This window comes from Procambarus clarkii, chromosome 41, assembly GCF_040958095.1.
Source record: "Procambarus clarkii isolate CNS0578487 chromosome 41, FALCON_Pclarkii_2.0, whole genome shotgun sequence".
Classification (NCBI taxonomy): Eukaryota; Metazoa; Arthropoda; class Malacostraca; order Decapoda; family Cambaridae; genus Procambarus; species Procambarus clarkii.
Window position 1 is genome coordinate 26510687 of NC_091190.1, and position 15243 is coordinate 26525929.

Here is a 15243-nt window from a genome sequence, read left to right on the forward strand (position 1 = left end):
GTGGGTGTGCTCTCACAAGTGCAGGTGGTGGGTGTGCTCTCACAAGTGCAGGTGGTGGGTGTGCTCTCACAAGTGCAGGTGGTGGGTGTGCTCTCACAAGTGCAGGTGGTGGGTGTGCTCTCACAAGTGCAGGTGGTGGGTGTGCTCTCACAAGTGCAGGTGGTGGGTGTGCTCTCACAAGTGCAGGTGGTGGGTGTGCTCTCACAAGTGCAGGTGGTGGGTGTGCTCTCACAAGTAAAACTCGACCTAATTGGGGTGTGCTGTTGGTGGTGCTCTGGGCCATTTGACGTTATATGCATATATCCCTTTAGAGCATTCTATTGTGAACAATTTGACACCAAAATGAATGACGTTTCCCAACAATTAAGGTGAGAAAACTGAAAAAGAGTATACACATATTAGTGTGGTTGTGCACTCATGGGAAATGCCTGGTCAACCTTGGCATGTGCTGGGGGTCGCATGCTGGACCATGCAAAGTGTTATAGATTGTTGGTAGTTACCTATTAAATAATCAGTTTCTTCAGTATCAAGATCCATGAGCTGTTGTTTATTCTGTACATATTGAGCATTATTTCCATATGCCTTTTTCTGCAGTAACCATTCGTTTGTTAGGTTGCGATTGTCACGTCGTAGACAGCTCCATTTATCAGTGGCTACTCCAGATGTTGCCCCCAGTGGAAATCTTCCCCCTCCTAGCATAACCTGAAAAAGACAAAAACACATGCAGGTCTTTTCTAGCTCAGAATTTACACATTTTATTTGCACAGGAGATGCACAGGATATGCTTGAGAACGAATTACAACATAGTTTGTGTTCTGAAAATGTGTTGAAAATACATGTTCTCAGAAGGCCTTGCATGAAGGACCAGTATGCATTGGATTTCTCAGGAAGGATGCCAGTCAGAACAAAATAAAGCAACCAAGGATACATTCAAGTTCATAAAAAAATGCATGCTCCTTCATAATTACAAGTGTTAAGAAATGTGAAATAAAAGTATATATAATTTAATTTATGAAATATCTACTGTTCTGTATAAATTTAACCTGTTGTTAATTCCTGGTGATTGTATATAGATAATCTTCCTGTTTAGATATATATTTCTAAGATGTGGATACATTGTCTGTTTATAGATATACTGTACAGACAATTTAGCTACTTGTATGTCCTGTTAAAGTGCTTTCTTTGTATCCTACACTACAACAGTGAAGGAAAATTAAGCTTAAGTGAGATCCTTGACAGTACCTTGTCAGTGTTTGGAATGTTCACAAATTAGTCATACTTAATTGATTTGTCCCTCAATAGTATCCTTGGTGAATCCTGGGCACAACACCGTGAAGTGCATGCTAAACCTCGGACCACTCTGCCTGTACAGAGACAAAATCTAAAATAATAACCAAATAATCAGTTAACTTAATCAGTATTTGTAGAGTTGAGTGTAGACACCTGACAAAATCTGAGGTTTGCTGTCTCCTCCGACCCTGTTGTGAGAGCTAGTGCTGTCACCTGATGGCTGCCAATGTAGCTGGTAGTTGTTATTCAGAAGTTCAAGCAATAATTATGACTCTTTATGACCCTCATAATTACTTGTAAGTGGTGTTAAGGTTTGTCTCTGTTCTTTTGTCTCATAACAAACAATCGCATGGAAGTGGATTAAAGTACAGTGGAACCTCGAATAACAAATTTAATCCGTTCCGGCGCCGTGGCCATCATGTGAAACGGACGTCATTCAAAATGAAGTTCCTCATTGAAAATAATGTAAATAGAAATAATCCGTTCCAGACCCAAAAACAACAGTATGACATTATACAATGGTAATATGATACTGTACATGTTAAATAAATGTTTTGTTTGACTGTTCCCATTTGTATATTCACTTTACATTATGAAGAGTCGTTGCTGACTTGAGGGAGACGATCGGGAGGTGGGAAGGAGGAGAGGGGTTACGGTGTGGAGGGAGACTCCACCTGTGGGTCAGGCGGGCTCTCTCTTTTTGAGAATTTAACCCCACTGGGACCGGGTTGTGGTTCACTCACTTGAACGTCTTTTCTCACCCTTTCCACAGACCGTATCGAGTGCCACTTGGTGTTGTCTACGTTTTAGGATGTCCCTAAACTGAGACAGCACATTGTCATTAAACATGTTCACGCAACGTGTTGTCACCGCCTTATCAGGGTGATGTTTTTCCGCGAATGCAGTCACCTTTTCGAACATTCCCAACACATCTCTGATCTCACTGGACAGGACAGCATCCTCCCATACCTCCTCCTCTTCTGATGAGAGTTCCTCAGTGGTTAGTTCATCACTGTGCTCCTCCACTAACTCCTGCACATCAGCAGCCTCCACCTCTAGACCCAATGTTTGCCCCAGAGCAACAATATCATCCACTAAAAGCGCGTCGGGTCATCTACAGGTGCGGATGCAGGTGCAGGACCGAAACCTTCGAAGTCTTGCTTGGGGACACCCTATGGCCACAGGTTTCACCATTCAGAGTGTAGGGTCCTCCGTGACACTCCTTCCCAGGCCTTATCAATCAAACGCAAGGCCCCCATTATATTGAAGTGGTCCTTCCAGAATTGTTGGAGGGTTAGCTCTGTGGTGTCTGTCAAATGAACAGACCTCTGCAACAAAGCCTTCATGTACAACTTCTTAAAGTTAGGAATGACTTGCTGGTCCATGGGTTGGAGGAGTGGAGTGGTGTTTGGAAGAAGACACTTGATGGTGATGAACTGATTCTCCGGGAACAGGTCATCTTGCATTTGTGGAGAATGCGCAGGTGCATTATCGAGCACAAGCAAGGCCTTGAGTGGTAACTGCTTCTCGACGAGATGATTCCTCACTGTGGGGTCAAAAAAATCATTTACCCATTCACTGAAGAAGATCCGCGTGACCCAGGACTTCTTGTTGGACCTCCACATCACATTCAGCCGTGTCTTGTACACCTTACATGCCTTGAACACACGTGAATTTTCAGAGTGATAGACAAGCAGCGGCTTTACCTTGTAATTGCCACTTGCATTGGCGCAGAGCATGAGGGTGAGCCTATCCTTCATCGGTTTGTGGTCAGGCAACGATTATTCCTCTTGCATGATGTAAGTCCTCTTAGTCAATTTTTTCCAAAACAGCCCAGTCTCGTCACAATTGAAAACCTGTTGGGGCAGGAACTGCACCTGATCAACAAATTTCTGGAACTGTGGCACAAAAGTCTCGGCAGCAGCTTTATCAGAGCTGGCAGCCTCCCCATGTCGCACAACATTGTGAATACTGCTCCTCTTCCTAAAGTTCTCGAACCATCCACGGGTTGCCTTAAGTAACTCCTCATCTTCTGACGACGCACCTGGTATGTTCCTGACAAGGTCCACATACAGCACCCTTGCCTTAGCACAAACAATAGCTTCAGAGACACTATCTCCAAGTAATTGACGTTAATTCATCCAGACCAGCCTTTCAACATCATCTAGGAGTTTTGGACGTTTCTTGGTAACCTTGGTAACTCCTTTGGCCACGTGAAGCGTCTTAAATTGTTCCTTCCTCTTCAAAATGGTGCTAATTGTTGAGGAAGACCTGCCATACTTCCTGGCGAGATCAGTCACATGAACACCACGCTCGTCCTTTGCTATGATTTCCTTCTTCACGTCCACAGTGATTGGCTCTTAATTCCCCTTGCCAACACTTTCTTTAGCAAGCTGCTTCTTTGCCAACATCGTACGTTACGAAGTGTAGTCACAAACCCAAACAAAACCCACAATTATCACAATTATATGCGGAACGATGCAGAGGGATACTGGTCGTGTGCGACACCACAACAACACTGTCGTCTGAGGCGGCGGTTGGCAATGTGCTGGAAGCAGCGCGACCCCATCATGTGGTGTTGACATTATTCAAACAAGCGCTCGCCTAATGAGACGAATTGTCGGCGATCGAGGCGCTTGTTACCCAAATTGCTCACCATTTGAGGTGGTCGTCACTCGAGTTTCTACTGTACTCGGCATTGCCTTTCCACCCTTATAGATGATGTTTGAAGTGTGTATCAGAGATACACTACATTATGAAACATTTCTTATGTTTCATAATGTTCTGTTGATCAAGGAATGCATCATCACCCCGTCAGGCAGCTGGGGTGACGATACATGATCTTTTCTGTTACCCCTTCCTGGCTCACCCTTATACCAGGTCCCATAATTGTAGGGTGCTTTTCATGCCCTGCAGGTGCTTGCCTCTTAGGTCTGTTCATGATGTCTCACGTGACTCTTTTGTGCTTTTCCTCTTTTTTCATCATCAGTTCAACCACATCCAATGATTTATTCACATTATTCCTAGACAAGTGTTTTTTTTTTGTCATAATATTTTCATAGAAAATACTGTTTTAAAACCATATGCAAGGTTCCTCGTCACGGAGTGTGATTAAAAGTTGACTACAGTCATGTGTATAGGCTGTGTCCTGGATGGATCCAGACTATGGCTAAGGAAACCACCAAGGAGTCATCACAAATACCACAACCAAAAATGAGTAAGATAATTATACCTTTCATTGTACTGGTGTGGGTCACTGATAAATTAATGTTGAAAATCTCATAGATTTTGGGAGGGAATGAGGCATTTTGGCTATAGCTAGATGTGGTGGTACCTTACCTTAACATCTCTTCCTGGAGCATCCTCAACTAGCTGCTTTGCAATATCTCTACAGCCATGTCCAAGTTTTCCAAGTTTTGCATCACACTCCCATTCACGGTTAGGAGAGTGAGCATAGAGGGCAGCAGGTGTGGCATGTGTCACTCGTGTTGTTGTTACAAATCCTGAAATTGTAAGATAAAAAATATTACAGTACTCTGAAATAAGATGTTTTCTAAGGGGAGCCCCTTGTGAGTCCTTGAAGCTACTGTGCTGATATAGTGTCAGACTAAAAAGTGCCATTAGTCAGAGTTATTTTAAGTCTACTGTGAACCATAGGCCACAACCTGGCCCCCTCAAGAGAGGCACACGGAGCAGTGACACATTTGATAAAATGTTATAAAATTTATTCATATCTGCCATCCACTAGGAAAGGCATCCAGAAAGCCTTTTTGTACCCATTTGCCACTTAAGGGGTTTTATTGAAGGCCCCATAAGTGGCCTGAGTAAAACGAGGTTTGCCGACAAGGTTCCCTATCGGCAAATTTTGCTACTTTTTGGTTTTAAATAGTGTCTTGGTGTGAATCATTCTCTTTTTGGTTTTCTCTCTTGCCTGTTCCACTGGCACTGGGTATCAGGGTTGCCTATATAAGTACAGTGGTACCTCGGAATACGAGTGTCCCTATATACGAGTTTCTTGGAATACGAGCAGGATTTGCTCGGACAATTTGCCTCAGAAGACGAGGGTGTTGATACGCGTACAGGCCGACTAGCGTGTGGTAGCACGACGATCGCGCCTCAGTTTACCAGTGCCTCGCGCCCAGTGACTATCCCGCTTGAATTCTTCGCAAGGATTTACAGTTTTTTGTCGTGTATTTTTTTGGCAATTGAGCATAAAAGTTGTTGTTATATATCTCGCCATGGGTCTCAAGAAAGCCAGTGGTAAAGTTCAACCTAAGAAAATAGCTGTGAGTAGAGGCAGTAGAGGATGTCCCTTCTTCATTAAGAAAATGTGTGAAGTATGGGAAGAACTGCAAAGTTTTGTTGAAAAAACTCACCCAGATAAAGCTGTAGCAGGTCGTTGCATTGACCTTTTAAATGACAAAGTGATGTCTTACTACAGACAAGTGTTAAAATGTAGGGAAAAACAAGTGTCTTTAGACAGATTCTTAGTAAGACAAGCAAGTCCTAGTGGTATGCAGGCAAAACGTGCCAGGGAGTGCACCCCAGAGAGGTCTCACTGCCTGATGTTATAATGTAAGCTGACTCCCCTTCCAAACAGTAACACCTCTCCTCCTCCCCCCTCCTCACCATCTTCCATACGCCAATAGCATTCATCAGCAAGGGTAAGTAATAACTTGAACATAGTTTGTAGGTTTATTTAGATAAATTAGGTATAAAATTTAGTTTGAAGTGTGGTTTTTTGTTAGGAACGGATTAATTCATTTCCCATTATTTCTTATGGGAAAATTAGCTTCGGATTATGAGTTTTCGGAATACTAGCTGTCTCCAGGAACGGATTAAACTCTTAAACCGAGGTACCACTATATGTAGGAGTTACCGACATAGCATTCCCAGTGCCTGGGCATACCTGCTGGGAATACTCACCCTGCAGGCCATGTAAAACCTCCCTGCTGGTTCAGGGGTCCTTGTGGTCCTCCTACTGCCCTCGCTCACGCTTCAAGCGAGTTTCTGGGTTGTTATTCGTGCTTCGTGGCGACACTCGGTTCATTTGCCTCTGTTGCTGCCTGTTTGATCTGTGACCCCTTTGGACCTGAATCAAGTAGGGGTTGTTCCCTTTGTGTTGCACTCCAATCTCCCATCTAGAGGAGGATTACTGTGACTTCATGTATCTTTGGTTTCTAGGTTACTCGAGTCTGGGTTGTGCACACATTTGGAGGCTCCGGGGCTGCCTGTTGATGTTTGTCTCTTGGACTTGGTGGTGTGATTTTTTATATGCCTCATTTTTCCTTCTTCTTTTTCTACCCTCTACCTCTGGCACCATTGCGGGTTCAGGGTTAGGGATGGAGTTTTTCTTTGGGGCATGGCTCGAACGGGAGGGGGTTACCCCTTTCGGTTTGGGGATGGATACAGTTCAGCCTTTTTGTTCTGCCGAGTTTTCTGAGTACTCCTTCCCCCCCCCCAAAAAAGGAAATAACCAGTATCCATAAAGAGTTTTTTGGTGGGGAGCCCCTACGGCTCTCTGGAGCTTATCGGGCTAAGGTATGTTATATTAGACCGGGACATTAGCTATGGAGTTCAGATCTACCAGGGGATCAGCGCCAGAACCTGGCCCCTTCAGAGAGGTTTCAGGAAGCAATGACCCTGGAAAACCCCCTTGTGGTTGGGGTTTTTCCTTATCCACCATCGACCGGGGTTAGGCACCCAGATAGGTAGGCATAACAAAACAAAACCCCACATGGTAAGAAACGAAAACAAAAAAACGAACAAAGGTAGAAACTTCCTACAATCCCAAGGAAACAAGCAAACATTACACTTTACTGCCGCACCGATTGTCCGCGCAACCCTCCCCGCCCCGAGAGGGGGAGGGGGGGTCCCTAGCACCAGTTCATAAGCTAATGTCAACTGGGACAGACGCTTCTCTGGCCTCAGTTTCCTAGGCGGTGTTTGCCTTCGTGGCATTCACTGCCGTATGTTGTGTTGTGCGGTGGCCAGGTGTTCCTCATCAGTACCGGGGCTGCATGCCAAGCTGCATGCCCTGTGAGTACTGCCCCTGCGTGACAGAGTTATCTTCCCTGGGGCATTCGGAGACCATTCCCGTAGGGGTTCTTGCTGCTCGGCATTTGCCTCGCCCTTGGGGCCAGCTGGGGCTTGAGGCCGTTGTTTGGCCTTGGGTAGGGATTGGTGTTGTTCTGGTTATGGCATCAAGGTGGCATCTCCCTTCTATGTGGCGCCCTTATCCGCCTGCGAGGTGTTCACGGTGGATTCCTTCAGCAGGACTGGTCGAGGTGGAGTTACCTCTTCTCCCAGTCCAGCTGTTGCTCGGGTTCTGGCTCAGTTGGAGTCCTTCCCAAGGAGAGTAGTCCTCGTGGTCTCTTGGTGGCCGGCCCAGCTTTGTTTTCAGACGCTGCTTGATAGGTGTCCGAACCAGAGGCGTTTCCCGCGGCTTCGCCTGTTTCGGCAGGTCGAACTGGTCCTGTACGTGACTGGATCGGCCTTCTCCTCAGCTCTTCGCGTCAGCAGAGCTGACGCGGGTGTAGATGATCAGGTGGCTTAGTTGATGGTGTCCAACCTACGAGCTTCGTCTCGGCGAGAGTATGACATTCCTGGCGTTTCTATTCGCTATTTTCTTGCTCTTCGTAGGTTGTCTTCACTTTCTCATCGGGATGTCTTGTCCTTTCTTGGGTTTTTCAGGACTGTTAATTGATGCTTCTTACTGTTGCCTCATATTGTGCGGCACTGGCGGAGCCGCTCCGGCTTGTGTTCGGGGTGGACGTCACATCCGCCCCGTTCCGTACGTTTCTCGTGTAGTTTCACCTCCAGTCTGCTCATGCGCCGCCTGAGCCATCCTGGTCCTTGATCAGGGTGCCCTTTTATCCTTCCTCTCCTCAGTTTGTGGAAGCCCCTTTGGTTCAAGATTGTTTTTCAAAGGCCATGCTTTGTTGGCATTGTCCTCTGTGGGTCGGGTCGGGGAGCTTCCGGCTCTCCTCCGGCTCAGAGGTTGCTGTTCTTTTGATACTGATGGTAGGTTTGTACGCTTGATACCTGCTTGATACCTGCTTGATACTTGCTTGATGGGGTTCTGGGAGTTCTTCTACTCCCCATGCCCAGCGCGAGGTCAAGCTTGACTTGTGAGAGTTTGGTCCACCAGACTTGCTTGGAGTGGCCCGCAGGCCCACATACCCACCACAGCCCAGTTGGTCTGGAACTTCTTTTAGAAAACAGTCTAGTTTTCTCTTGAAGATGTCCACGGTTGTTCCGGCAATATTTCTTATAGTCGCTGGGAAGAAGTTGAACAGCCGTGGACCTCTGATGTTTATACAGTGTTCTCTGATTGTGCCTATGGCACCTCTACTCTTCACTGGTTCTATTCTGCATTTTCTTCCATATCTTTCACTCCAGTACGTTATTATTTTACTGTGTAGATCAGGGACCTGGCCCTCCAGTATCCTCCGTGTGTATATTATTTGGTATCTGTCTCGTCTCCTTTCTAGTGAATACATTTGGAGAGCTTTGAGACGATCCAAATAATTTAGGTGCTTTATCGCTCAATGCGTGCTGTATATGTTCTCTGTATTCCCGCTATTTCAGCAATCTCTCCTACTCTGAAGGGGAAAGTGAGTACTGAGCAGTACTCGAGACAGGACTACACAAATGACTTGAAGAGTGCAACCATCGTGATGGGATCCGTGGATTTGAAAGTTCTCGTAATCCATCCTATCATATTTTTGGCTAACGCAATATATTTGCTTGGTTATGCTCCCTATACGTTAGATCGTCGGACATCATTATTCCCAAATCCTTGACACGCTGTTTACCTATTATGGTCAGATTCGATAGTGTTTTGTACCCTGTATTATGTTTCAGGTCCTCATTTTTGCCTATCCTGAGTACCTGGCATTTATCACTGTTAAACATCATGTTATTTTCTGCTGCTCTATCGAAAACTTTGTTGATATCTGCTTGTAATTTTTCCATGTCTTCAGCAGAGGTAACTTTCATGCTGATTTTTGTGTCATCTGCAAAGGATGACACAAAGCTGTGACTTGTATTTTTATCTATATCTGATATGAGAATAAGGAACAGCAATGGTGCAAGGACTGTACCTTGAGGTACAGAGTTTTTAACTGCGCTTGGACTTTATTTGATTTGATTAACTGTTACTCTCTGTGTTCTGTTCGGCAGGAAATTGAGTATCCAGCGTCCTACTTTACCAGTTATTCCCATTGACCTCATTTTGTGTGCAATCACTCCATGATCACATTTGTCGAATGCCTTTGCAAAGTCTGTGTATACTACATCTGCATTTTGCTTTTCTTTTAGAGCTTCTGTGATTTTGTCATAGTGGTTGAGTAACAGGATCAGGATCTTCCCGCTCTAAATCCATGTTGTTCTGGGTTGTGTAACTCATTATTTTCCATAAGCCTAGAAATTTGATTCCAAATCACTCTTTCAAAAACTTATATAATGTGTGATGTTTGTGCAACTGGTCTATAATTTTTTGCCAAGGGTTTACTCCCCCCCCTTGTGCAAAGGAGCTTTATCTAGAGATGTAAGTGCTGCTGGTATCTTCCCTGTATCCAGGCTCTTTCTCCATATTACGCTGAGTGCTCGCGCTACTGGTACTTGACATTTCTTTATGAATATTGAATTCCATGAGTCAGGCCCAGGAGCTAAGTGCATGGGCATATTGTCAATTTCTTTTCAAAGTCTTCCGAGTTCGTGTTAATATCTGTTTTATTATCTGCAGCTTGAATGTCATTCATAAAGAAGGTGTCTGGGTCATCAACTTTCATGGTGTTTATTGGTGTGTTAAACATAGCCTCATACTAGCTTCTTAGAACTTCACTACTTTCTTTGTTGTCGTCTGTGTACGTACCTGCAGTTGTAATTAAAAGTCCAATACTGGTGGAGGTTTTTGATTTTGATTTTGCATACGTGAAAAAATATTTTGGATTTTTCTTTATCTCTTGTATAGCTTTCTGTTCCAATTCCATTTCCTCAGACTCATATGATCACTTCAACAGTTGTTCTATTTCTTCGATTTCCCTGTTTAGGTTTATTTTCCTTGCTTGTGATAGTCGTGTCTGTCTAAGCATTCCGTTATTTTTTTCCTTCTCCTGTACAGTCTTCTGCATTCTCTTTCTAGAGTGGTCATCTTTCTGACCCTCCTCTCAGGCACGTGCTTCAGGCAGACCTTGTATGCTTCAGCTGTCAGTTGAGCTATTCCCTGTAATTACCTAAGTGTAGTTACAGGATGAGAGCTACGCTCGTGGTGTCCCGTCTTCCCAGCACTCTTTGTCATATAACGCTTTGAAACTACTGACGGTCTTGGCCTCCACCACCTTCTCACTTAACTTGTTCCAACCGTCTACCACTCTATTTGCGAAGGTGAATTTTCTTATATTTCTTCGGCATCTGTGTTTAGCTAGTTTAAATCTATGACCTCTTGTTCTTGAAGTTCCAGGTCTCAGGAAGTCTTCCCTGTCGATTTTGTCAATTCCTGTTACTATTTTGTATGTAGTGATCATATCACCTCTTTTTCTTCTGTCTTCTAGTTTTGGCATATTTAATGCTTCTAACCTCTCCTCGTAGCTCTTGCCCTTCAGTTCTGGGAGCCACTTAGTAGCATGTCTTTGCACCTTTTCCAGTTTGTTGATGTGCTTCTTAAGATATGGGCACCACACAACAGCTGCATATTCTAGCTTTGGCCTAACAAAAGTCATGAACAATTTCTTTAGTATATCGCCATCCATGTATTTAAATGCAATTCTGAAGTTAGAAAGCATAGCATAGGCTCCTTGCACAATATTCTTTATGTGGTCCTCAGGTGATAGTTTTCTATCTAGAACCACTCCTAGATCTCTTTCTTTATCAGAATTCTTTAAAGATTTCTCACATAATATATAGGTTGTGTGGGGTCTATGTTCTCCTATTCCACATTCCATAACATGACATTTATTAACATTAAATTCCATTTGCCAAGTGGTGCTCCATATACTTATTTTGTCCAGGTCTTTTTGAAGGGCATGACAGTCATCTAAATTCCTTATCCTTCCTATTATCTTAGCATCATCAGCAAACATGTTCATATAATTCTGTATACCAACTGGTAGATCATTTATGTACACAATAAAAATCACTGGTGCAAGAACTGAACCCTGTGGTACTCCACTTGTGACATTTCTCCATTCTGATACATTGCCTCTGATTACTGCCCTCATTTTTCTATCGGTCAGAAAATTTTTCATCCATGATAGAAGCTTACCTGTCACCCCTCCAATATTTTCCAGTTTCCAGAACAACCTCTTATGTGGAACTCTGTCGAAAGCCTTTTTTAGGTCCAGATAGATGCAGTCAACCCAACCATCTCTTTCCTGTAATATCTCTGTGGCTCGATCATAGAAACTGAGTAAATTCGATACACAGGATCTTCCAGATCGAAAACCATACTGTCTGTCTGATATTATATCATATGATATGATATTATATCCTGTGTGGGAGTTTTGTCGTTTAAGACAGTCTCCCATTGAATGGTTGCAAGGTCCACATTTATTTTTTCCCAGTCGATCCTCTTATTGTTGAAACTGATTAGATTGAATATTCCTTCTCGCTTGTTGGGTTTCTTAGACCTACTACCGTTATTTATGCTAGTTTGCACTTCAATGAGTTTATGGTCTGAGTATGTAGTATCTGAGATTGTAATGTCTCTGATTAGTTCATCATTGTTTGTGAATAGCAGGTCTAGTGTGTTTTCGTTCCTAGTTGGATCTGTGATCTGTTGATTGAGCGAGAATTTGTCACAGATTCTCAAAAGTTCTCTGACCTGTGGTTGGTTATTTCCCGGGTCATTCCCTGCTATGATATTTGTGTTTACCATTCTCTATCTTAGACTTGGCAAATTGAAATCTCCAAGGAAGATAATATCTGGTGCTGGGTTCACTAGATTATCAAGGATGTTCTCTATTTTGTGCATCTGCTCTGTGAATTCCTCAACCATTGTATCTTGCGGTTTATATATTAGAATACTAATTTGGTTTATTTTTTCTACCTTAATTCCAAGTACCTCTACCACCTCATTAGTTGAGTTTAGTAGTTCTGTGCATACCAGGTCCTCTTTAATATACAGACCTACTCCTCCATTTGACCTATTTTCTCTCACATTTATATAATTTATAATTTGGAATCCAGATTTCACTATCTGTGTAATCTTTCGTATGAGTTTCCGTGAATGCCCCAAATATTGAGTTTGACTCTACTAGGAGGCCATTTATGAACTTAACTTTATTTTTTTACTTTGACTTTAAACCTTGAATGTTTGCAAATATGAATGATTGTCCATATTGTGTGTCATTTCTGGAGGGTTTTGGTAGTTCTTCCTCCTCTCTACTCTGACCCAGGGTGTGTTGTTGTGGCAATGGTTTGTCCAGTTTTGGAAGTGATACTGGGAAGTGTGGTAGTCACTGTGTAGTTGGGGGGTGTAGTATGTGTGTGGGCTTGATGACGAAACGTACTCCAGTCTTGGGCATTTCCCCCTCCCTGTCCGTACTCCTGCAACGTTTCTGCCTGTCTGTTCCTCCCTCTGGTTCTGCTTGCCTCTAAAAAATTTCCTGGGCTATTGTATTGGACTTCCTCTCTCTTATAGCGCTGTGTACCTCTCACGTAGAAATCAGGGCAATGGAAATCATAGCATTTCCTCTCATTCACTGAGAGTTTGCATAACTTAGGGTGGAAATATCCACAATCTGTTCCAAAATGACAGCTGCCTTTCCCTAACATGTTTCGACATTTCCGTGGGTGCATGAATGTGCATTCTGTGCCTCTAGTCCCATATCTGCACTGTCCTTTTGCATAATACCTGCAAATATTTTCATCTGTGCTTGTATTCATATTATTTGTACCCGTGCACGACTTGGCTACCTCTGTTTTTTGTTCCAACTTTGTCGTTTCCGCATTTATTCTCGGTATTGCCCTTATCTTTCTCATTGTTGCTTTTGTCTTTCTCATTTGTTGTCTCGTCCTTCTCGTTGTTTCTCTCCTCACCTCGTACGGCTTGGGGGAGGAAAAACCCCACTCCGCGTAACCGCAAGCCCCGCCTATAGGGTAGAATAAACCCCCGCGGGGTCCTACGGGGCCTTAGGCCCCCCAAGTCAGCCCCTCCTCAGCCCCAGGAACCCACACAACAGGCTCCGATGCCAAGCCGTCCCCCCAAAGCCCCGGCTGCACCAGAAAACCGGGGCAGCCGCGAAAATACTAAGGAAGGGAGCCCACTGGCAGACTCTTACAACATGGCTGGAGGAACAGGCTCGAATGCCACCGTCACTACCCCAGAAGGGGAATTCCCCAAGACCGCCCGAGTCTCAAAACCATCAAACCCCGCCCCGACCCTGAACCCACAGACGGTAAGGAACCGGATGGAGGGAGGAAGGGGGGATCCAGGGGAAAGACAAGGGGGCGTTGAAGGAATTGAAGCAACCAACACCCCCAAGTCCCAACACCAACCAAAACGGGGCAGCCCCGGGGCTCCCGGGGAGCAAATAAACGAGAGTGTTGCCACCACCAAAGCTTAACGGGCAATGCCCCTGCTGCCTGCACCCACATAGTCAGCATACAACTAGGTAACCGAGCCACAACGAGCAACAAATCTTGCAGGACTCTGGGTCAAAGATGTCACCGACCCCACAGGCAGCAGACGGAGGCAAAACAGTCTCTCCCCCTGAGACAAGGGGTGAGAGCAACCCTCAAACTCGCTGGAAGCGAGGGGGGACTCTGGGGTCACATCCTTCAGACCCGCACGCCCCCAGGGGTTTCCCAGGGTCCCGAGCATTCACTATAGTAGGACTCGCGCTCAGGTAACCCCAGGCAGGGTACTGCTAACCGGCGCCCAAGCTACCAAACAATTTTCTAAGAACTGAACCCCCGGGACGTGTACACTCACAAGGACCTAGCAGGGGAAACCACCAGAATAAAACTCAGAACACAAGGGACACAGGGGGCAAGAATGAAGGCAGACTCCCCCTACCAGACAGATAAACAAAAATAAAAAGAAAACCCTGCAAGAGGATAGCATACCCAGGTGGAACAGAGCCAGCCGTCATATAGGTGAAAACAAGCTGTGCAGTACCCTGTGCCCCATCAGTGCAAAACTGCCCCTTACCCAAAGGCAAACAAGGGAGACAGAACACCCGAGCACACAAAGGGCGGCCAAAAATCAAGCAGTAAACGGCCTAGCAGGGACAAAACCCAAGGAACTTGTGGAAGGTAGCCCCAAGCCCCAAGGGGCAGTACTTACAGGGCACCTAGGGAAGGTAACCCTAGGCGCATGCAGCCCGAGTACTGGGGACTCGCTCCCGGCTCACGCACCACCTAGAAGACAGACACCACACTCTAGGTACAGTGCTGAAACAACTAATGGAGCCGGAGCACACAACCGGTGCCTATAGCATCAGCCGAAGAACTGATGGGTGGATAGCCGGTGTGAGAGGTCTGGGGCCCCCCATTCTCCTTCCCGGGGAGGGGGAATTGCGCAGACAGCGGCGCTGTGACGTGTGACATCATACTAGTTTGCTTGTTTTCTGTTGGGGAGTTCTATCTACTAGTTCGGCTTTTGGTAGCAATTTTAACCAGAATAGGGGTTTGTTTTGGAATACTGTACTTACCTTTCTGGATGCTTGACTCGGTCGATGGCAGACATAGAATGCTTCCAACCACATGGAGGTTTCTATAGGCCATTGCTCCCCTTGCCTCTCTGAGGGGGCCAGGTTCTGGCCGTGGTCCCTGGTAGGCCCTGGAACTCCATACACATGACTGATACCAAAGTCTGACATTAGCATATCAGCCTGGTATAGCTCCGGAGAGCCTCCGGGTCTCACCCAGAAAATGGCGTTTCTTTACATTCAACGCTGGTTTTTTCTTGGCTCTTGGGGAACATGGTGGCACATGGCTCCTGTGTCC

The 15243-nt window shown here is 45.1% G+C and overlaps 2 protein-coding genes across 3 annotated transcripts in view; one reads left to right on the forward strand and one right to left on the reverse strand.

Annotated features, from left to right (window-relative positions):
* The window catches only part of LOC123760986 (DNA-binding protein SMUBP-2), a 357511-nt gene that overhangs the window by 106717 nt on the left and 235551 nt on the right, over window positions 1-15243 (forward strand). The window lies entirely within an intron of this gene.
* Window positions 1-15243, reverse strand: part of LOC123760987 (alkaline phosphatase) — a 91710-nt gene that overhangs the window by 12148 nt on the left and 64319 nt on the right. The window contains exons 6-7 of the mRNA XM_045746795.2: window positions 4630-4793; window positions 501-702 (exon numbers count right to left, since the gene is read on the reverse strand). Of these exons, the coding sequence (XP_045602751.2) occupies window positions 501-702; window positions 4630-4793 (366 nt within the window). The remainder of the gene's footprint in view (window positions 1-500; window positions 703-4629; window positions 4794-15243) is intronic.